General features: G+C 35.2%; 1 protein-coding gene across 1 annotated transcript in view; it reads right to left on the bottom strand.

Annotated features, from left to right (window-relative positions):
- SLC15A1 (solute carrier family 15 member 1) overlaps positions 1–25,095 on the bottom strand; it is a 56,964-nt gene that overhangs the window by 7,921 nt on the left and 23,948 nt on the right. Inside the window, exons 8-19 of the mRNA XM_072622071.1 lie at positions 22,599–22,682; positions 16,402–16,484; positions 15,051–15,137; positions 13,915–14,004; positions 13,554–13,598; positions 13,433–13,465; positions 13,240–13,328; positions 11,287–11,368; positions 9,483–9,599; positions 4,227–4,370; positions 3,046–3,095; positions 146–253 (exon numbers count right to left, since the gene is read on the bottom strand). Coding sequence (XP_072478172.1) covers positions 146–253; positions 3,046–3,095; positions 4,227–4,370; positions 9,483–9,599; positions 11,287–11,368; positions 13,240–13,328; positions 13,433–13,465; positions 13,554–13,598; positions 13,915–14,004; positions 15,051–15,137; positions 16,402–16,484; positions 22,599–22,682 — 1,012 coding nt within the window. The remainder of the gene's footprint in view (positions 1–145; positions 254–3,045; positions 3,096–4,226; positions 4,371–9,482; positions 9,600–11,286; positions 11,369–13,239; positions 13,329–13,432; positions 13,466–13,553; positions 13,599–13,914; positions 14,005–15,050; positions 15,138–16,401; positions 16,485–22,598; positions 22,683–25,095) is intronic.

Below are 25,095 nucleotides of genomic sequence, written 5' to 3'. Positions count from 1 at the left end.
GCTTTGCTGGAATAGTTGTAGGGTGGAGCTGTGCTGTACCATTTCCTTCTGTTTCACCATCTTTACTGCTCTTTGCCTTGACTCTATTATTTTTAAAGAAAATAGAGCTAAAAGTTCCCACTTGAAATTTTTTGAATGTACTTACGTGCCAGAAGGAAAAAACTTATAATCACTGGCATTGTATCTGGTGATATTCTCATACAATGTTTCAGCCATTTTGACAGTGATGGTTTCACTCAAGGCATTGACAAACCTGAAAGATTTGGCAATGATTTAGGTGCCTTTTAAAATACAATAAAGTACACATCTTGAGCATTTAACGTCATCACTAGTTCTCTAACAGAGCCCTTATATTTCACTGTCTTTACTAAGATCTGTTTTTTGATGGGAGGCAGCTAGGTGGTGCAGTAGATAGAGCACCAGTGTAGGAGTCAGGAGGACCTGAGTTCAAATCTCACCTCAGACACTTGACACTCACTAACTGTGTGACCTTGGGCAAGTCACTTAACCCCAATTGCCTCATCCTGGGTCATCTCCAGTCATCCTGATGAATATCTAGTCACTGGGTTCAGATGGCCCTGGAGAAGTGAGGCTGGTGACCTGCACAGCCCTCCCTAACTCAAAACAAAGTCAAGTGCAAGTCATGTCATTATTTCTCTGATAGCACAGTCTTCTTCGGCAAGGAAGGATGAACGGATGAACACACACACACTCTTTGACGGAATTTCTGTTCAAAATATTTGTCTGACACTTAGAAAAGAATAACTTTAGGGGCAGCTAGGTGGCAGAGTGGATATAGCACCTTCCCTGCAGTCAGAAGGACCTGAGTCACTTAACCTTGATTGCCTTCCCTACGATAAAATAAATTAGTGTTTTTTTTAAAAGAGAAGAGGTCCCCCAATAGTTAAATACATCTACTATAGTATTAACTCTATAGTCTGCTTTGTTTAGTGCCAAATCTAAAGAAATTCCTTTATGCATTATGGCATTATACAAATAAATCCATTAAAGAAAAAGAAAAGTTTCAACTATAAAAAATAACATTGTAAATAAAGGATAAAATTCTAAAGGTGCTAAAAAAAAATGACCATAATGACATATCAGAAAGAACACTGGACTAGGAGTTAAAAAACTTGGGTTCTAATACAGACTTTTCTTCCTAGAGACCATATGACTTTGGGCAAGAAAACTGAGGTTGAAAGCTTTGGGGATTTTTTTCTTCCTAAAATTTAGGATACGTTAACGAGGAAAATATGTACTTTGAAAGTCTTAAAATACTATAAAATTATAAGAGTTTAAATAGTTAATAAAAAGTAACCTATGGATTATAAAATAACCCATGTTGAAACTTAATCTCTTCTCTGAGATTCTAAAGCACCTATAAAAATTCAACATACATTTAATATACAATTATTCCACCATTCTAAAATTACCAGAATTTTCTGGGCACTACATATAGGAGAAAGACTCAAAATAAAGGTATTCAGTTTTTAAAAAGTATTTCTAGAATGTATGCTGGAGTCAGTCTATATAGTCTAAATATCTGCTATGCCAAGTTTCTAAACAGATCATTAGAATTTATTTCATTGACTGAATATTAATAGAATCATATTAAGAAGAGCAGTTAATTGGTTAAGAATCAGAAGTTATAGATTCTAGTCCAAGAGCCACCATTTATTTTATTGAACCTTATCTTATATTTCTCTAAAAATGGAAAAACCTTCCCAACCTATCCCCACTGAAAGAGGATTAAGCAAAATGCTACATGGGAAAGTGATAGATAGAAACTCAATTGTGTAACATGAGGTAATAGGGTTTGGCTGTAATTTGGAATTCAGAGGGAGAAGTGCTCCCTCCTAACCCATGAACTATATTGATCTTTGAACTTGTAGGTGAACTTGAGAATGTCTAACATTTAAAAAGACATGAATCTCCAAGAAGGCCCGTGGACAGAAAAGAAATAGGTCTTCATGAGTGGAACAGCACTCATATAACAGTATTAGCCCCACCTAACGGAGTGAACTGCTAAGGAAGTGATGGGGAATGGGGATAGCATGAGAGAGCTGAGCTGTAGCAAATTCTCAGATCCCTATTACAATGATATCTCTATGACAGACAGACTATAACACAAGTAGCAATATAAACACAAAAGAATAGATTTTAGGGGAAGTCTCTCTTAAAGTATTTTATTGATGTTCTAAAAAAAAAAAAAAAACCAAATAAAAAACCTCTTACTTCTCATTGATTCTCCATCCAATGGGAGAACTCTCACTCATTAACAAATAAGTACAATCACGCAAAACAAAACACATAGAAGACCCACTTTTCAAGGAGGACTGAAACATAGAGTTTTAGAGAGACAACAAGATGTAATGTAATCTTTGAGAGATCTGGACCAAAGTTGAGTCATGATACTGACATTTAATAGATGTATGATCTTGGTACAGTCACTTTCTGTTTTTGAGCCTGAAGAAAAGCATTCAATGGTATGAGCTCATTATCAAAGATGTGTGAATGTGTGATAAAATAGGATCTTGACTTAAGATATGTAAATCCCAGAGCATATTGAAGAACTCATATTAAGATGATTAAGTCAACACATTCCAAAGGGGAATATATAGAAATCAAAGGCACTTACATTAGGGCTGTAATAGAGAAAGATGAGAAAACACCAAACTTAAAATAAGAAGCAGAATTGCCTTTTACAAGATCCATCTTTAGAGATTAAGACTTAGCTTAATTTAAGGCTAGCTCATACAAACTTCACTTTTTGACCTCATCATATCATTAAATGAAGTCAGCCTTTGGCCAAAAATAGTTGATATTTTTCCTAAGCTTCATAATCAAAAACCCCCTCAGAAGTGACAGATCATGGCTTTTGAAAGCTATTGCTAATACCTACCTTCAAATGAACACAGATTATAAATTGATTCAATAAAGTGATTGGGGAAAATAGTAAAATTTATACTGAAAATGTCAAATCCTCAGTGAAATCTAGACTGCTGAAGAGAAAAATGTAGATTTGTTAAAAAAAAAAAAAGATACCTGATTCCATTTTGTCCTTTTTCTGGCTTGCTTTTAAGGCTATCTCGCAGCTGAGAGAGAGAGAGAGAGAGAGAGAGAGAGAGAGAGAGAGAGAGAGAGAGAGAGAGAGAGAGAGAGAGAGAGAGAGAAAATTTAAGTATGTATTTCTCAGAGAATAAAGGTCAGATTAAGTATTAACCATAAGTATCTTTAAAGTAGAGGGATGCATAGTTCAAGGGTTAGATGGTGTAATGGGCAGAGCAATTAATTTCTCCAGCTTCTTTCTTGTTGAGGTGTATCAGTAGGAAACCTTGTATATATCTGCATTCCCTTGCTGTTTAAAAGTGTTTAGTGTCACCAAATTAATTTCATTGGAAAATCTAGCTTCTCAGGTACTAAGATGTTGCTGGTTTTCTGATTCATTGGAAAGAACACTGATGGTTTCAATGTTCATTGTTAGATGGAATTAAGATATCATAATTATATTAATATATTAATTATATGCTATGTGAATATATTATAACCTTCCACATGGTAGGGGTTAGAGATATCACGTCCCTGCATTCTGATAAATCCATAAAATTTTTTGGTCCTCTCTTTGTACCAGAGAAGTGTGAATTATTATGGTATTAAAAGATAAAATATGTTGATATTTTACAATACCATGCAAATGTTTTATGCATTTCTAAATTTCTAAACTCTTTCTGTATCATCTGCTGGCCTTTGTGGGTCATCTGCAGCTTCTGCAAAACTCCCCCCAAATTCCCATTTAATTTCTTATGCTGACCCACAATATCAAAACCACTATGTGGGGCAAGTCATAATGTGGAAGATTAACTCATCTCTTTCAGAATGAGAATTCTTAACTTTATATTTGTATCTTCAGTGCCTAACATAGTTTCTGGCACTTAATAAATCCTTGACTGATCTCTAATTATTTTCTTCTCAAGGAAATCAGATGGACTAACTATAACTAACACCCTGGTAACCGAGATCAAGCATTGTCTTCTTAGCTTCAGCTTACATGGGAAGGAGGTAAACTAACTTACGTTTGTGAGCAACAGGAACAGAGACAATTCTTTTAAAAAAAGACCCACAATCATCTCCAGAGATGGCAAACGTCAAAAACCACAATAATAAGCCAAGGATATCAACTATATGCCCCACCAATACAGAGCTAGTACTTTAGTAGAAAGACTTACCACAACAATGTTATTGATATCCCATGCTAGAATACTGTGGCGATAGCCCCTTTCAAAGTTATTTGGAATTGTGTAAAGGTTTTGCCCATAAGTAATGTTTATATTTGGCGGGATACTGGCTTCCAAAGTGTGGAAGCCACTGGCCTGTAGAAGAAAAAAAGATGGCCATAATCATAAATCTCATCTATTCTATCATGCCAAATTGGAAACTTCAAGATTTTGGAATTCAGTTGCTTGTGGAACACTCCCCATCATCCCTGAATCATCTTCATGCATATCTAAACAAACAGGCTTTTTATCTCTTCATATTTGCTTCTTTTTTTGCCCAGACCTCCCATGCAACAACCTTTGCCTCAAAATATTTTAGGATTACAGAAGGATTACGTAAGTTTCCACAAGGTCTGTCATATCTGTCTTTATTATATCCTATGAAGGTCAAAGAACATAAGCCAGAAATTGCTATCAATGGGTAAAATGTAACTATGGGTTACATAACCCAGTCTGGGTTATGTCAAGGGCCTAAAGAAGCTTCTATGACCTTACCTTATTCTCACTTATATGGGTTTTAGTTGCTTGTTATTAACTTTTATTTTATCTTTCCCAGTCTGGAGATTCTTTTTGGCAAAGTAAACGGAAGAAAAATTATGAGTAATTTTCTCATTATCTGTTATCTTCCTAGCCATAGTAATCAAGGGTCTTATACCTCCCTTAATATCTCATGCCCAATAATTAAAAGGGGGAAAAATCATCCTTTTCACTGTACAAAGGGGTGTACCAGAATTTCTCAGAACTCTCAGTTCAGACTGGATGTCAACCATTTTGAGCTTTCTACTAAGTATGATATAATGGCTATATAATATAATGGAAAGAACAAGGAAGCTAGATTCAAATCCTGTGTCTGATTCTTATTAGCTATATGACCAAGGGCACTCACTTAATTTGAGCCTCAGTTTCTTCACCTGTAAGACAGGGATAATACATGTTGCACCTATTTCAGAGTTATTGTGTGGATCAAATAAGATACATAAAGTGCTTTATAAACCTTAACCTGCCATGTAAATATTAGCTATCATAAGTGGACCAACTTTACAACTAGAAAAGACTTTAGGGGTCAAGTCCAACTCTCTCATTTTATAGATAAATAATCTAAGCCTTGAAAGGTTAAGTTATTTGATGACTGTCATGAAACTACTGTTAGAAGTGGAATTCAAGCCCAAGTCTATTTGATCACAATTACAATTTTGTCACATTCTGTCTGGTTTGAAATAGAATTGGTTTCCTACTCTTGTCAAGTCAGTCAGCTTTACCAAGTGACAAGTCACATCATTTGCAGTAAATTCCTCTATTCTTTTGGAATAAGACAGCTCAAGTGTCAAATGTCTACTTATTTAGTGATAATTTTAACTAATAACTCAAGCCAAAGATGACTTAACCCTGGAGAATTTTCCATGATGTTAGCCCTTATTACTTTAATCATCCTGACATCAGAGTGTGTTCCAGTAAAGAAGTTACTTTATCAAATATATATCTAGTCATAGTTTGAAAGGTAGGAACTAATGTCAGTTTAACATGAAAGTTAAGAATAAAAAGTCTATCACATCAAAAGCAATCTTAGAATCTATAATAAAGAGGGAAAGGGAGTCACAGTTTTACAACCTCAGACTTCAAGAGGGTGGATTTGAGAATTCAGATATAGGATTGATATCATGACCTAAATAAAGATTTTTAGAGAGTGAAGTTAGCTCAAAGTCACACTTGATTAGAATGAGGAGAAAAGGGGGAGGAAGTATAGCTAAGGAGAATGTCTAGTAAGATCAGAGATTTTAAATGTGCAAGATACTGATGATGTGGCAAGTGAGGACAAATAGAAAAAAAATAATGGTGAAGATCTGTATGAGTCCTATCAGGAAGAATAAATTTCAGTAGGTATTGAGGCTTGTACTAAGTGCTAAAAACAAAAACTTTCCCCCCTTATGTTAGGGATAAGAAAAAAATATCAGGAAGTTACTGGACTCTTGCTTTTAATAGATGAGAAGACTGGAGTTGACAGCAAAAAAAGACAAGAAATAAATTCAGAGGTAGTAAGAGAGCTTCGCTTTCCTTAATGGGTTCAAGTTAGTTCTCTAGATTAACCATATCCTAATGTACTAAAACCAACAATAACAAGACAATAAAAACAATCAATCTAAGCAATTATGTTTGCTCTTGGAAAAGTTATAGAGAAAGAGAAAGTGCTTAAAACTGGAGATGGATACTCAAAGCATTGTCACAATTTTTAAAAAGGGAAAAGCATGGATACTTCACTGGCTTAGCTTATCTTTAATACGTAACAAAATTCTAGATTGAATTCAGGTTTCAACGGTGTTCAGCAAGTGATTACCAAGAACCAAAATGGGTTCATGAAGAATAGGTCATTTCAACTGATATCATTTCCCCCCTCAGGTATAGTTATTTGAATTGTAACAATTCTTTCATGGATAGTTCTGGAATAGTGATTAGTACAAAAGAATTAATGAATGATCCTGCTAGGTTGACTAGTCAAGTGGCATGGGGGAGTATTTTTTTTGCCCTATTCTAGATAGATAGATAGATAGATGGATAGATAGATAGATAGATAGATAGATAGATAGATAGATAGATAGATAGATAGAAAGATAGAAAGTTTTTGGCTTAAAGTATAGTTAGTATGTGTATTAACTACTCTAGTTTTTTCCGCTCTTTGGAAGTAATCAGGGTTAAATGATTGGTCCAGGGCCACACAGCTAGTAAGGGTCTGAGGCTGGATTTGAATTCAGGTCCTCCTGACTACAGGGCTGGTGCTCTATCTACTGCACCACCTAGCTGCCCCGATAGTGTGCTTATCAAATTAGTGTATGACAGCTATGAATTGCCAATACATAGCATGGCATATTTAAGATCGCCAAAGTGGCTGACTGGAATGGTGGGCTCAAATTTATGTTTATTCTCTACTTAATTTTGTTTAAATCCTCTGCCTGGGTTTAAAAAAGAAAAAAAACCACCACCACAGTTATATATATACAGGTCAATGGAGCCATGATTCAATAGCTGTTTATGTGTGAGAGACCTAGGAGTTTAGTGAACTGTAAGCTTAAAGAGTCAGTAGCTGTTAAAAGAACTAAGAAAGTCTTAAAATTTCATTAATATAAACATAGAGAGAACAAGGAAAGTCAGATCACATTGGAAGTCTAATTCTGTGTGACATATTAGAAGAGATATTAAACTCAGCCAAAATGGATCTGTATTTTCATCAAGGGTATTCCCTGCAACGATGCAGCTCACTTGTCAACAATGCCAGTCCAGCTTGTGTGACTTGTCTATTTTCTCTCCTAAATTTGACACAGAAGGTCTACCCAACAGGTGGGGGACATTCCTTTCTTTCTCTTTTCCTTGCTGGGTTGAGAATGGAACACAAGAGCTTATCTATCTATGGCTCATCCCTCAATTTTACTATAAAGTGGTCATATTTCTCACAAATACATTGCTTTAATACCATCCCTAACTCCAGTTTTTCTTCATAATTTCTTATTGATGATATGTTCCCTCATCTTCACACTCATCGTATGCTTGCTTCCTCACTACTCTCTAGGCAATCTTCAGTTTCAATTTATTGCCTAAGATAGTCATATATATTCATGGATGAGCCCTAAAGACTATCCATTCAGATACATATCACAGACTAAATAATATACATTCTTCATCTAATTGTTTTTTTCTTTTTGGATAATGAGACCAAACTTATGAGCTTTATCTTATGCAGTAGGACCTGAAATGTTCCAGGGCTTAATTCAAGCAAACAGGATAATCTAGAAGACTTAGTATAATTATCAGAAATCCTCTAACTTGGACTCTGGACTCCACCTCCTCCATGACAGTGACATTTTCTCTCTGTTTCATGTATCACCTAATATCAAGCAATGATCAGAAGGTCAAACAAGGTTCAATTCCATGTGAATACTTTGCCAGGCAATTCCTATAGTGTAAAAAGAGGTGGAAGAGGGTGGTGAAGGAGTCAAAAATACGAAATTTGTAGAAGGAATTGAAAATGTTTAGGCTAGAGAAGAGAAGCATTTGGGATAATAAAGGAAAGAATATGATGTCTTCAAGTATTTGAAGATTATTGTACCAAAGATAGATTTGACCAGTTTGGCTTGGCTCCAAAAAGCAGAGCTAGGAGTTCTGCCCGAGAAAATGTTATAGGGAAGCATATTTTAGGAAAAATAGCTATAGTAATCCAAAAAAGAGGAGCTTCCTTGGAGGATGGCACAATCTCCCTGTCAATGGAAGTGTTTCAGCAAAGGCTTAATAAATACTTTTTTAGGATGGTTGAAGCAAGATGCATGACTTGAAGATTTCAGCTAGATGATGTGTGATGTCTCTTCCAGTTCCTGAGAATCTATGACTAGAGTCATTTATGATTGATTGAATAAATAGGGAATGAGAGAAGCAATGTAATGAGAATTTGATCAATATATTGAGAAAATAATCTGTATGGTGTCATACAAATCAATGGCAGAGTGGACTTGAGAATACTACCCCACCTCCCGACCATAAGTCATTAATAGCCCAGAGAATATTTCGATTCTAATATGTTCATTTTAGAGCTAGTAGGGACTCTAGAGGTCCAAATCCTCCAGCTTTGTAAAGAAATTCAAGTCACAAGAAGACACATCTGTTTCTAAAGTTCACAAAGGTAGTTATTGATGATTGAGATAGAACTAGCTTCCAAATCTCCTTACTCACTACTGATCTTATTCAAAATAGTTTGAGATCTTATAAATAACTATTGATACTATGCTAGATAATCAAGTACGTTGTTTCAAACATCAGGAAGCAGCAAAAGTAATTCTTCCTATAAAAGTAGTTTCAGGATTTCAAGCCTCAAGCAAAGCAACTAGTCAGAATGACTGAAAAAAGTTCATCTGTTAAAAATAAAATCGTCATGTCATTCAAAATTGTTCCATGTTGATTTTCTCTATACATGCTTTAGGACTTGTGACATATATGTTTATGCTCATATATATGTGTGTTTTTATGTGTATATACCCATAAACATGAACATGCACACACACATATACTCATGGACAAGTTCTGTAAATTGTCCATCCAAATATTGACCATAGTCTAGGCGGTAGGTATTCTTTGTCTAATTGGTTTACTGGAAAATAGCTTCTCCAAATCAAAGTGAAAGCAAGCAAGGAGTCAAAAATACAAAAAATCATATTCAATCCTACTTACCTGGTTCACCTGTATGTTCATACCATGTCCAGGAAAAGATACATGTAAGGGTTGATTGCCTACATTCAGTACCTGAACTTGGATTTGATTCCCTGTAGGAAAGACTGGAAGAGTTTTCTGGGCAAAATGGAAAAAAAAAGTAGGTAGGAGAATATGTTTAGTGCAGTAATTACAATCAGTGGAATTTTATCTAAATGAAAACTGCATAAAAATAGCCTTAATCATAAGCAGAAATCTCTAAATTGGCTTATACACAGGCATGTGCTGGAGCCAACTCAAACTGGCCCACAAGAGCTGAATGTTAAAATTTCAGCATGAGCAACTGTTGGTTGTCTAGACTTAAGTAAGTGATGGAAAAAATGTTAATTATGAAAATTAAACTTGAAAATAGATTAGACATATTTATTCCCTTTCCCCTCTCCAGATCTGATTGTTAAACATTTACCAGCACACCATTACATATCCATCACCTAATATAAAGGTCTTGAACACACATGCACACACACACTCGCACATATACATTTCTTCATTGTTAGTTGTGCTATTTGCTAATAGCTCTGTTTGGCACCGCCGTATTGTGGCAAATTCTAGGAGATGTGGGCCCAAAATTGCATGTTAGGGTATACGCCATGCACCTTTTCTATTTCCTGGCACTAAATTTAACCTAAACATTTAGATTTACTCTGAGCAAAGCCAACATAAAAATAGTAAAAGGGTAAGTTTCCTCAGGGAGCTTACCTTTGTTTGGTTGGATGGAATACCAAGCGTACCCAGATAAGTAAATAAAAGGTAATTTGAAAGGGCTGAGCGAGAGGACGCTAATAGCTAGGATAAGAGAAGGTAGCGTGTGATGAAATACCAGAGCAGAGAAGCAGGTTGGTCAAAGACAGGGAGGTTATACATCAAGTCTGGGGTGTGGGGAGTGAAAACCAAGCAAGCTAGAACAATGAACATAAAACCAATCTAGAACAAGGACTAGAGCAATAGTTGGAACAATGGACAGAAAAGCAAGCTAGAACAAGCAATCTAGAACAATGAATATAAAAGGATGTAATGGGCCACGATATCTTAGAGAAGTAAGCTGGAGCTAGCCTGTAGATTTGGGATTCACTTCACTAAAGAAAAACAAACACTCCCTGTAATTAGTTTTAAGCTCCTTGGGGAAGGGTGGGCAAGGGTGGGCTGCACCTAGGGAAAGGAATATGGAAAAACGAAGGGAGGAGGAGGTTGCCGAAACAGAAGGGAACCTATTTCAAAACTGTTAGGTTCTGCCCTAATAACTTGTTTCTCCACTTACCAATAGCATTTGATAAGTAACTTTCTTCCCTCCCATTCAAACAAACTTCTCAGAAATTCCCCAAAGTTTTTCACAATCTTTTTGTTTTTTATCTCTTTGACTAGGGGAAGGTCAAAGCTAACAGCTTACCCAGCTCTATCTTTTAGAGATGGGTTATTTCACTGTTTTGGCAGGGTTCATTCCTTCCAGGGGTGGGGAACCCAAAACCTTGAGGCCACATTGAGTGTGGCCTTTTGACTGAGTCCAAGTTTTCCAAAGGAATCCTTTTATTAAGAAGTTTTGTTCTGTGAAGGTTGGATTCTGTCAAAGGGTCACTCTTGAAGACCTACAGGGCCACATGTGGCCTTGAGGTTGCAGGTTTCCCACCCCTGACTCAGACTTTTGGGGCTTTCATGGGAGGAAAAGAACCTGGACTCCCTTTCATTCATTGTCCAAGGAACCCCCACCTCCCTAGAGCAACTGGGAGAAATCCCTTAAGATGCTACCTAATTACAAAGGGCAACTTACATCAATTTCCAATTGCACAATGGCAGCTGCAACAAAAGCCATAGCAGCTAAGAACATGCCCACTGTCATCTTCTTCAGGGCCCTGCAGAGGAAAGATGTGGAGCATTTACACTACTACCCAATATAAATTCCTCACCTCCTGCTTTATACGAATGGAATAAACATAGCCTGGGACTAAATTCCACTAGATTTGAATGGTCAATATGAGAACAAGATGGAGGCAGAGACAGAGTAGGAGAAGGTAGGGAAGAAGTGGGAGAAGAAAATCCTAACAGCTCAAAAAAATTAATGACAAACTGATCTTAAAGTATTTGTGCAATGGCCTTTGAAACACTAATCTACAACCAGAGGCAACACTGTACAATGGACAGAAAGCTTGCCTTGGAGTTAGAAGATCTAGGTCGGAGTCCTGTTTCTTAGAGGAATATGTAAGGCAGGTACTTCTCCACTACAGGTGAAGTGATTCAGTTGCAAACCTAATGGATGGAATTTCTACATTGAGAACTCCTGATGCTGCAGGTCTGGACTGAAGAAGTATCTGATAGTCTGAAAAAGCCAGTCAAACCATTCAAAAAACCCTCCAAAAATAAAATCAGGGGTGTCTTAAGTTTTCACCAGTGGCACATTAGAAATTCATGTCTCTACAGGCTGTAATTAATTACATTCAGGTTTAATTGCAGTTCATAATTACTAGGAGGCTTTAATTTACAATATCTCCTTATTCACTGCTGGTCTACTGGAGGTGACTACATTAGGTGAAAAAACAGTTTTGCTAAAAGAAAAAAAAAATCTCAGACCTCATCTGAGTCAAAGGCTGTTTCTTGAGGCAGTTGGGTGGCCCAGTGGATACACCACTGGACCTGTAGTCAAAAAGACCTAAGTTCAAATCCTGCCTCCAACACTTAGGATTTGTGTGATCATAGGCCAGTTAATCTATCTCAGTCTCAGTTTTCTTATCTATAAAAGGAATAAGTTGTTATCAATGGTCTACAATATAGTTCTAATGATCTCCTAATAGTTCCAAATCTATTATTCCATAAGGAAGATATCCAGAATTGTCTAATCAACCTTCACCTTTCCTAAATTAGAGATCACATACATTCATGATTTCTTTCAAGGGTGCTTAATTTTAAAGGGTAAGTTCTGAGAGGCCCATGAACATACACTTGACCAACCTAAGGCATTTATTGGACTCTTGGTTGCAAAGTCCTAAAAAGCATTAAATTAGGAGGTGAGAGGAAATAGATAAAAAAGTCATCTCCTTCCAGAAACTCAGTCTACTTGAGGCATAGAACCCATAAACAGCATAAGTCATATGTGTGTGTATTTACATATGTATGTATATATTTTGTTACATTTATTATTTATATTACATCATATTTTATGGATTTCTATAATTTATTATAAATGTAGATTTATATATGTATATGCATATATTTTATTACATTATATTTGTTACATTCATGTATATTTATTATAATATGATATAGTATATCTATATATTTTATTATAAATTTATATCTATATACATTTATATGTTTTATTATATTACATTATATATTTTATTACAAATTCATATTTATATACATTTATATGTGTGTATATTTATATATTTTATTACATTACATTTATTATATATTTACATACTTTATTACAAATTTATATTTCTATATGCATGTATATGGATATTTATATATTTTATCATATTACATTATTTATATATTTATTTATAAATTTATATTTACATGTTTGCATATTTTATTATATATTTACATATTTTATTATAAATTTATATACATTTATGTGTAGGGAATCTATATTATATATAAATCTATATATAAATAAAATGTATTTCACATTTATGTACAAATATATCCATGTATACACTCATATGCATAGGTGTATACATAGACACATATACATATAAGGATGTATGAAATAACTTATACTTACGTGAAATTTAACCCACACTTGGCAATTAAAGGATAAACCACGGCATCCACAACTGGTACCATGATAACAATCAGGATGGCATTCACAGTCTGTTGCAAGTAAATCAGGAACAAAGTACACACAGTTAATTTAGCCACTTTCAAAGTTTCCAGTCATCTTCAAGAATTAAAGTCTTCCAAGTCCTCGGCCATACCTGCATCTGATCAGGCTGAATTTCAATCGCTCCCTACAAGAGAGAAAGGAGGCTTCATTGATCAGTCAGCCCAAATAAGCAATGAATGTTTAAGGTTGGGGCAGAGATTTTATACACTTACAAAGTTTCCATTCATGGTTGTTGCTTGTAGAGTCCATCTTGAGCCCTTGAAAATAATATCATTATAAATACCCAATGATATAGTAAGAATGAAATTATCTGAATTCTTAGCAAGTAATGACTGTTCTAGGCTGTTCTGCTGGCTACCCTTCTACCTCAGATCCTGAATTATTTTTTTTAAATGGCCAAGCTTTCACAGGATTCACAAATCTAACTTTCTCACTTAATATCTGAGTCAGAAGTATAGCCAGCAGTATGGCTAATAATGGGACAGGGACCCAGAATGCTCTGCCATCCTTCCAAATGTATGCCTCCTGGGAATTTAAATATTTAAAATGCACACCTGACAGTAGCTTTATTACCTGTTGATCAAACAGAGCCCAAAACATTGGGAGAGGAATATACAGGAACAATACCCTTAGGACCATCTTTACTTGGGCAATAAGCCGCTCCTAAAAGGGGGAGAAACAAAACAAGACATCTCATTTAAGTATTTCCTTCACCTCTCATCTGCCAGCTCTAGTGTACCTCTGTTTGTTATATAGGTCCAAAAAACGTACAAGTAATTGGAAATTCACATGATCAAAAAGCCTAAAAGTTATGGAAGAATTTGACAATTGTTCAAAAAGTGATTCCAAACTTATATTTATTTCAGGACTGTACCAAGTGCATAAAAATCAAGATTTGCCTTTGAAATGATAAATATTAGCATATATGAAAGTGACATCAAACTATGAACCAGAAATTTATTGAGTACCTACCATATGCCAGTCCCTGCGTTAGACACTAGGGATGTAAATACAAAAAATGAAAATTCTTCCTTCACAAGGAGCTCAGATTCAAATGAGGAAGACAAAAAGCACAGATGTAGGTGAATACAGAATAAGTGTGTACAGAATAAAGACAAATATATAAAAAGTAATTAAATACAAGGTGACCTAGGGAAGCAGAAAACTAGTAGTTAGGGAAAGGTAAAATTGGGAAATTTTTCTTGTAGAAGAGGGATTTTAAAGTTAGGGTCCACAGATACTTTCTTAAGGTCTTTGTTAATCAATATTTATTTAGATAACTATTTTTTTAATACAATTGGCTTCCTTTGTAGCCTCCCCCCCCCACATGTATATAACTTTATGATTTAAAAACATTCTTCTGAGAAGGGGTCCATAAGCGTGAGACTGACAAATGTCTCCTTGTCACAAAAAGCGTGAAGAAACCTTAACACACAAGTCAGTGCTTGAGCAACATCTTGAAAGACAAGATTACATGAGGGACAAAGACTAATGGTAGAATAGAATGAAGCAGTCAAAGGAATATATTCAGAAACTTCAACCACAATATGCCTGCTAAGTATTTCAGGAACACACAGGGTGGTTTCATATTAGAACACTGATAATGAATTAAATTCAGCCCAGACAGTGACTACCACATGGAAAACCTTATTGAAACTCTTTCCAGGGGAAACTGATTGAGTCCAATCTAAGATGGATAAAGCACTTACATCATATTTTTCTTTAGCCCAATCCAGCCAGTGCTTCCTCTTTGGGAATTCTTTACTCCGGTGATTAAATCTATTCTTAATTGCAAACTGGAAAAACAAAACAATAAAAGGTATCACTATTAAAGATAGTCAGAAATTAAATAAAAGGACAAGAGTAAAGAGAATATCTTGATCTTAAAAGACAGAAGAGGATTGATGATGAGCAATGACCATCAGAGTAGTTAAACATAAGTGCTTGGGTTTTGGAGGGGTTGCTAGTTTTGTAAAATAAAAGAAAGGTGTTTCAAGGTTGTGCAGATAGGTGGTGAAGTGGATACAGTGCTGGACCTATAGTCGGGAAGATTTGAGTTCAAATATGGCCACAGACACTTACTAGCTGTGTGACCCTGGGCAAGTCATTTAACCCTGCTTGCCTCAGTTTCTTCATCTGTAATTGAGTTGGAGAAGGAAATGGCAAACAATTCCAGTATCTTTGCTAAGAAAACCCCAAATGGGGTCAACAGAGTCAGACATGACTGTAATGATTGAACAATAACAGATATCAAGGTAATGATGTTGTTAAATGAATACTAGACTAGAAGAAGATCAAAATTCTACTCCCCTTTCAGTTATTAAATATCTTGGACAACACAGTAAGTTTCTCCAGGCTTCAGTTTCACATTGAAAAGGATTGAACCAAATGGCATAAGAAATGATCCTTAGATCATTCACGATTTTTAAGTTATGAATAACAACTCTTCACTTGGAGTATTCAAGGAGTCACACCCTCTAAAAGTCACATGTCTCACTTAAGGGATGATGAATCTTCTTATTTAGAATCAGAGTGGTACAATAGAAGGAGCACTGGGTAAAGAGTCAGAATACCTGGATTAGACATCCCAGGTCTGAGGCCCAGTATGCCTTTAGTGACTTGTTCCAAGGCACATAGCTACTTAATGGCAGGTTCCTCACTTAAATGCTGAAGCTCTTTTTCATGGGAAAATCTTCCATTTTTAAAATGGAAGCCAAGAAGAAGAAGATTGTTTGAAGTGGATCTATTCTTGCTGGCAATTTTTTAGGAATATATATATGTATCTTGTGTAAGAAAGGTACATTTGCAGAGCTTCTTAAAGCTGTAAAGCTAAGCATATAAGTTAACCTAATTCAAACTAGAAGAGATCCAAGATTATTTTATAACTGCCTGATGTTTTCAAAAAGGTCTTTCAGTGTAAATTACATGGCATTAAAAAAGTGAAATGGTAAGAAAGACTATGAATATAATACAAAGAGAAATTTTTTTCCCCCAATGGGAAACAAAGATTTTTCTAAGATGGTTAAATTAAATATTAACATAGAAGTTTGTCATACTTACACCAATGCAATGGGCAACTTTAGACATGATATTGCCTTGAGGTTGAACCTTCTTGTACATGCTACTGCCCACGATGAACACAACTACAGAGGAACAGATCAGAGAATCAGTCAGCAAGGCTTTATTAAACTCCTGTGTTTCATGTGTTGTGTTAAGATTACAAAGACAAAACTCAGTTTTCGCTGTCAAGGTGCTTATATTATATTGGGATGTATCAAAAAGACCTTGTGACCTTTAAGGTATATAATGTCTACCCGATTTGAATCATGCCATAGCTAACTCCCTAATTAGCTATTATGACTTTCCACTATGTCAGCTTTCATTGATTTCCTCAGCTTCCATACAAGAGCACTTGTATCTTCTTTGAACACCAATCATGTTATAACAATATCTCCCTGCCAGATACTTTGTCTTCAATGTCCAATCAGCACTTCAAATACTACATACTCCCAAAAGAATTTATTTTTTTCTTGCTTAAACTGCCCTCCCATAACTTTCCTACTTTGGTTGATGATGCCACTAGCCTTCTAGACTTCAATTTTTCCAACCACAGAGTCATCTTTTTTTCCTTCACTCTCACTTCCCATGTCCATTCAGTCAGCACTTCTCTGAAGATTAAAAAAAAATCAGCATCTCATGTATTTCCTTCTCTCTGATCACATGGCTATCACTCAGCTCATTCTCTCATGATTCTTCACCTGGATGATTAGATAAGCCTTCCAATTGTTGTGCCTGCCTCCAATTTTTCTCCCCTCCAATCCATCCTCTAATGGTAACTTTAGTATTCCTGTAGAGTATATATGACCATATTATTCCAACTCAAGAAGTTCTAGTGACTCCTTATGTATTCCAGATAAAGTACACTGTCTTGTATTAAATCTTTTTTCCACTGAACTCCAAACTATCTTTCAAGCTGGATCTCACAGCACTCTATTATAGCTAAACTGGCCTCTCCATTCCCCTAACATGGCATTCTATATTTTACTGCTCCCTGTGCCTTTGAAAGTATTTGGGAATTAATTCCCTTCCTTCTGCCTTAAATCCGAAGGAGAGATTAATAAAATTGAAATTAAGAAATCGAACTAATAAATGAAACTGAGTTGGTTTTATGAAAAAACCAATAAAATTGGTCAATTTCATTTAAAAAAAAAAGAACTAAACCAAATTACCAATATCAAAAATGAAAAGGGTGAACTCACTTCTAACGAGGAGGAAATTGAAACAATAATTAGAAATTACTTTGCCCAACTGTATGCCCATAAATTTGACAATCTAAATGAAAAGGATGAACATTTTAAAAATATAAACTGCCCTTCTGTCTTGAATTCCTTGCCTTTCTTCAAAGCATTTCCTAGAGGAAGTCTTTCTTATATCCACCCTCCCCTAAATGTGACTGCTTTGTTTCCACTCTCAAATCATGTGGTATACACTCATCTAGATACAATGGATTTTTAAAAACAGCAAACCTGGCTCCAAATTTCCTAACTGCTATGATTAAGAGAAATACACATATAATCCCATCTATTAGGAATACTTTACCCCTTATAACTAAAGTGAAGGGAAGAATTTCTTATACTATTCTTTCCATATCAAGGACATCATGAATGAAATCTGTAACAGTTTTATAAAAGACACTGAAGTACTCTTCAAACAGACTGTTTTCATATTTACTTTTATAAAAACATGGAGCATAAAAAACTCACAACTTGATGGACGCACTTTTTATAAGTCTTTTTTAGTTTGCTTTCTGATGATTTAACAATGCAAATAAATAAGTTGGAAGACAGGACTCCCGTTAGACAATTCAATAATTCATTAAATGTTCTAAGTTAATTTCTTCAGGTATTAGATCAAAGTTTCTTTCTAAATATACACAGATTGTGTTCTTCTGGGAGACCTATGTTCCTTAAGTTGTCCCTACATACCCTATATTCAAGATCAAAATGTTTTGCTTGTAAGACCATCTTTTCTTATAATATCATTGCTTTTTGTTTCCTTCCTTTCATATTGTCCTTCACTTCTGTGTCTTTGCATTCCCAATCAATTATTCTCACTTTTGTTTCTTTGGTGAGATTTGCCACTGTGGATTCATATTTTTCTATTTTGCCTTTTTTTTTTTTTTTGCTGTGAAAACCATAAATTTTACTTTTACAATTCTTATTTTCCTTTTAAACTATTCAAAAACATTCTGCTCTGGTTCTATGGTGTCTTGGAAATCCACAAGGTATTGTCCCTTATCAGGTGTCAATTCATTGTCTTTTATCTTAAAATATTTATTCATAGATGCCTGGGTTCATTTATCTCATCTAGAGGTCATATTCCCTCTCATTATTAATGCTTTACTTGTTGACTTATCTGCTTATATTGAAGATCTTTAGTTGCATTTTCTTTGTCCTAAGATCTTTGGTAATTTCAGAATATCTTTTTTTTCTTTATATTTCTCTATTGCTCACTTTTGGACTCTTTCCCCTTTGATAGGGATTTCCTTGGAGGCTAGACCTCAAAGCCATTTCACCTTCCTCCCATGATGGACAATTTATATTTTACCAATCTCAGTTTCTATCCCATCTTTTTTGGAGGACAGCATTGGTTTTAACTGGATACCGGACTCTTGTGTCACACAGCCTTACATCCTGTCATCCTATCCTAGTTCCCTTCATTCCTCAGTTCTCTGGCTGAGTTCTTTTGTAGTACAGAGAAATTCTCACATTGTAATTTCAACCAGAGAAAACCTCTGTGTTTTTGGTTTTACAAAATACTGGGAGGAAGAAAGAGGGTAGAGTTGAGTTTTGTTCTGTGATAGATTGTGTAGTCTTGCCAAAGCATGGAGTGCAATGGGGTAGAGAGTGCTGAGGGAGCACATTGAAAATTGAGGATTACCTTTCTCTACATGATCTAGATCATGTAGACAGCTGAAGTTATGAGTATCCTCCAAGGCTCTGTCCTGGACCCTCTCCATTTCTCACTCTATATTATGTTCTGTGGTGATCTTAACAGTCCCTATGAAATCTATTATCATCTCTATGTGCATAATTCTTAGATCTATTTGTCTAACCCTCACCTCTCTCCAGTCTCCTATCTTCAACTGCCTATTTAATATTTCAGCTGAATGTCCTTTTCTCCATCTTAAACTTAACATGTTCCAAACTGAACAAATCATTTTTATTCCTAAACCCTCCTGTCTTCTGAATTTTCCTGTTATTGTTGAGGGCACTACAATACTCTTCATCACTCAGGATTTAAACCTAGATGTCATCTTTAATTCCTCACTTGCTTTCACCCTCTCATATCCATTCTATTGCCTATTTTGTCAATTCTACCTTTGCAACATCTCTCATATATTTCCCCTTCTCTCCTCACATAGTCACCAACATTGCAAATAGCCTTTTGGTTGGCCTCCCTACTTTAAGTCTCATCCCCTTCCATCTCATCCTTTGCTGCTGCCAAAGTAATCTCCCTAAAACTCCAGTCTGACCATGTTGCTCACTTAAAAAAAAAACAACCTTAGAGACAAGTGGAGGAAAGTAATTCTCACAACTTTAAATACGATAGAATTAAACAATCCAATAAAATGAAAAGAGTAATAGATAGGATAAGAAAATTAAGTTCCAAGTATAAGAAACACATTTAAAAACAAAGATATACACAGAATAAAACTATGTATAAATAAGAATTATATTCATGTTATCAAAAAAATTCACAGTATAAAAAGGGATAAGGAAGCAAACTACAATATGCTAAACGAAATCATGGACAACAAATATCAACATTAAACTTACATGCTTCAAATGCCTTAAATCTAAATTCATAAGAAAAAAATTAACTGAACTGTAAGAAGACATAGTAACACAATAGTTACAAGGAGATTTCACTCTCTCTCTCACTCTCTCTCTCTCTCTTAGTTTTTATAACAAGTCTAACAGAATGATAAATAAAAGGGGAAATTTAGATTTCAACAAATTGATAGAGACCAGAGATAAAAGATGTATAGCATCTTCTAAATGAGATTACTAAAGAACATATGTATTTCTTGACACAATGTGGAACTTTTATAAAAGCTATCCAGATATTAAGGCACATAAATAGTGCAAACAAATATAAAAAAATGGAAATGATTAAGTACATCTATTACAGACTATAACACAATCAAAATAGAATTCAGTATAGGGAACACAGCCACACAGAAACATATACACACAAAACACAGACCCAAATGGAGACTTAATAATGAAATCTTAAGTAATGAGTGAATCAAAGAAAAAAAATCAAAGAAACAATAATTATGTGAAAGATTTGGCAATAAAATATTATTGGTAACTTTGGAAAAAGGAGCTTCAGTTAAATGATGAGCTGGGAAATCAGACTGAAAAAGAGTTATAGGATAATAAGAGGATATGAAGTAGAGGCAGTGATCAAGGAACTTAACTCGGAAAAGGAAGAGATAAACAACTATAACTTGTTGGGATGGAAGGTTTAAGTGAGGGTTTTTAAGGATAGAGGAGACACAGGTATATTTTTGTAGGCAACAAATAAGCAGCCTGTAGATAGAGAAGGATTAAAGATTAGTGAGAGAGCAGAGATGATAAAAGGAGTCATTTTTCTGGAAAACATGAGATGGAATGAGATCATGTGTATATGCAGAAGCGTTTGCCTTGGCAAGGAAAAGGGCTACTTCCTGTGAGATAATAGGGAAGATAATTGAGTGACATAAGATGAGTAAGAGGGAAGTGAGAGCTCTCAGGAAATCGCCTCATTTTTTTTTCCCAGCAAAGTATGAAGCAAGATTCTCAGCTGAAAGGGTAGGAGGTTGCCATGGGAGGTTTGAGGAAGGATGAAAATGTTTGGAAAAATTGTGTTGATTGAATAATAATCAATTAGGGAGATATAACAGGATTACCTTGCTGTAATGAATGACAGTCCAGTTGAGATTATGTAACATAACTTTGTAGTATACCTAGACAATACAATTTCATGATTTTCTGTAGCTCTGCTCAGGAGCATATGGATAACAGTAGAGGAAAGAAAAGGAATAAACATTTAGATGGCACCTAGTGTGTTTTCTCAAGGTTTCTTTTAAGAACTTTGGAATTGATTGCATGACATGGGAGACACTAACACAGAACTACCCAGCATAGTGTGCCCTCATCAGAGTAGGTACTGTGCTCTATGAGCAAAGCAGAATTGAAGTAGCTCTAAAGAAACATGAGGAGCACAAAGTTAGAGACTCTACCCCAAAAGTTCACACGGACTATTTGTGACCAACCTGTGCATTCTGAGTTTATACTGGTCTGATCAGCGACAGTTGGACACACTATAACTTGACTCTATCATAGTGATGCCATTTTGGTCCTCTTTGAGAACAAAGGACAACCACCAATGAACCAGCTATGAGCCAGATATTGTTCTGAGTGCTTTACAAATACCATCTTCTATAGGATACAGATATTCTATATAGATATATAATATTCTATATATTCATATAGAATAGGGAGGAGAAAGGAGGAAGATGATAGGTTAATATCATGTTGAAGCTTAGCAAAGTATGATTAGTTAGGAGGACAAGGGACTTGATTATTGAGAAGAGTCACCAAAGGGTGACTCAAGACAGAGAAGGGAGAAGAGTGTATTGCTAGTGTAGGGATTACATCCTAAGAAAGAACTGAAGGGTAGAGTTCACAGTGAAGATAGGGATCGGCATTGCAAAGCAGAAAGAAAGGAAGGATTGATTATGATTAGATAAAGGAATTTCAGTTTAAAAACATGGAAGTGGAACATTTGTCAGTGATGGCAGCGTCAAAGGTATATTTAGACAGGGAGAGTGGAGGAATAGGTCATAGAAAAGGAGTAAATTGAGGAACTTGAAAGTTGAGGTGTTTGAGGGAGTAGCAACATAGAGGCTGAAATATCCTAGTATTAGAGAAGTAGTTTGGGAGAAGAGAAAGCCCATCAGTAAGCTGCTGAACTCATTGAGGCAGCAAGGAGGAATCAACCAGCTTGATGTACAAGACAATACGCTAGGTGCTAGGGAAACAAAGGCAAAAAAAATGAACTCATCTATACTTACATTCTAGAAAGAGGAATATAATCGTTCTACCTGGATTTTCAAAGATTGTAAACATAAAACAAAGCTGTCTACCATGCTGTGTATGATGGTAGACTCAGCAAGTTTATTACATTAGCAAACTGGAGAGACTTACATAGAGAGACAGCCATCAGAGCAGCAGGAACTCCAAATGCCAATGGATAACATGCTTGTTTGCTATGAATGCCACATTCTTGAACTGCAGGAAAATTAAAATAGACCACAGTTCGTTACAGAAATACACACTTTAACAAAAGCTAGATTAGTTACCAATTTAAAGATAAAATGCTCATGAAGTACCTACCGCATAAAAAGCATCATGATAGATGAAACAAATTTTGAAGATTTCCTCAAAGAACTTACAGTTGACTTAAATACGTTTTATCTTTACTCAACTACCTGAACTTTCCCTTTTACCTCTGACTTACAAAAGTTCCTCTTTCAGTAGGCTATGTTATAATGAAGAGAGAAAAAGGAATAGGGAAAGATAATGACCTTAAAGACAGGAAACCTAGTTTCTTATTCCAACCTGATCCACAACTTTAGGCAAGACAGCTCTCTAGGCCTGTTTCCTCATAGGGAAAAAAAAAGTGAGTTGACATATATGAAAGCAACCAGCCCTCAACAACAACAAAAAAAATCTATGACTCAGTTCTGTAGCGTTTCTATAGAGAAAAAAGAGAAATAAGTTATCATGAAATGTAATCACGTGGTAATTCTGACACATAATGTTTTAGATCAACGTTTACTTTTTAACATAAACCTGGATATCCTGAAATGTTTGAGTCACAAAAAGATTCTCTAACAGAATCTGTCCTGGAAATTAAACAAAAAAAAAATTCAAATTGGTGGCTCTGATCTTTTTCTTTTTGCCTCCTCAAAAAATTTACAGATAGTCTTTATCCACAGATACATATACATCCATTATATTTAAATATATTTGTGACTTCATTGACTTGGATACCATCAACAGCTCATCTATGCCTTCTTATGCTGTAAAATATTTGATCATGTCATCCCATAGGAGACCTTCTCAGTGTGTATTCTAAAGATCTATTTCTAGGCATTTTTACGTTTTGTCACTATCAGTATATCAATCTAGTTATCTGTCTGTTACTTTTCTCATCACTCACTTCCTAGTTATTCTTCATTTCAGAATTTTTGCAGTATGCGATGATTACAGATATATTGTAGCCTATTAGCATTCTTCTCAGTTCCTATACTGTTATAGTTCTTTGAATATTGGAAGGTGAAGATTTGCAACCCTAGAGGCTCACCAGAAGAAAATTTGAGTTAACAAAAAGGGCTTTTGTCCTTGCGATTAAAAAATTAGCCTTATATTGTAGAAAAGTAGAGAAGCAAATTGCATGTAATCCAAACTATGTCATGCAGTTGGATAGCAAGCCCACAGAATTATATACATATATACATAAGCATACATACATACACACATATTAGGGAGAGGTAGTTCAAATGGGCAATGAATTGGAATCAAAATCCAGCAGAAGGAAAAAAGAAGACTGGATAACATATGAGAAATTGTAAAATGTTTTTAACAGATTTGAATACATAATGAATTTGTAAACTATGAATTGTAAGATTTCATTATGATAGCATTTTCATTTCAAATACATATAACTTTGATGAAAAAATGACAAAATTGGGCTCATGTCTCTTTCTAAACCTTTTTCTTTTCCAGATTTTATTTCCATCATCAGCATAACAATCAACGGTGTGACTATAATTGGTTTGGATATTGATTCTGCATTATTTTATATAAAAGTCTTCTTACAGTTTTTTTAAGTTTTCATTTTTCCCCCACTTATTATATAGTACAAGACTATGCGTGATTTGTCCAAAGTCACACAGCTCGCGTCTGAAGCTGGATTTAAACTCAGGTCTTCTTGATTCCAGGTCCAGAACTCTATCCATGACACATTTGGCTGTTTTGTCAATCTTGTTTTCTCAATGAGTGGGGAAAGGTGAGGGAGGAGGAAGAGAATTTGGAGCTGAAAATCAAACTGAATTTTAAAAAAAATCTACTATGCTAAGAATCGCATGTTATAAGACTTTGATATGCACACAAGAAAATTCAGTAAGCGTAGGAAGCTTTCTGTTTTAAAATGAATTTCTTTATCTATCACCCTCTCCTAGTACAGTGTGAAAGAACAAAGGATTTGTAGTCAGAGAACCTCAGTTCAAATAGTGTCTCTGCCACCTTCTTTGTGAGTACTTGGCCTTGTCTGCAAAATGAAGGAGTTGGAATCAGTGCTCTCAGTACCTTCTAACTCTAAACTTATGAGCCTATGATCTCTTCTTTGCAGGAGGGACTACAGGTGAGAAACATTGCATATGCTGCCACATAGAGTGGATATGCTGGTTAACTTGATTTGTCCACTCCCCACACACTTTTTTTTCTCCTTCCTTACAACATATTCTTCACACTGAGCAAAAAAGGGAGGGAGGTATGGGTAAGAAAATATTTAATAATTATACATGTATGCATGAGTCTATACATATACATAAATATATATGTATACATATACATACACATGCACCTCTTTGTGTCTAATGGTAGCAATCTCTAAAGTGGGAAGGAGAAAGAGGAACAA

The sequence above is a fragment of the Notamacropus eugenii genome, chromosome 6 (assembly GCF_028372415.1).
Source record: "Notamacropus eugenii isolate mMacEug1 chromosome 6, mMacEug1.pri_v2, whole genome shotgun sequence".
NCBI classification, from domain to species: domain Eukaryota; kingdom Metazoa; phylum Chordata; class Mammalia; order Diprotodontia; family Macropodidae; genus Notamacropus; species Notamacropus eugenii.
The sequence above is the reverse complement of the archived record's forward strand: the minus strand, read 5'-3'. Positions and strand labels throughout refer to the sequence as shown.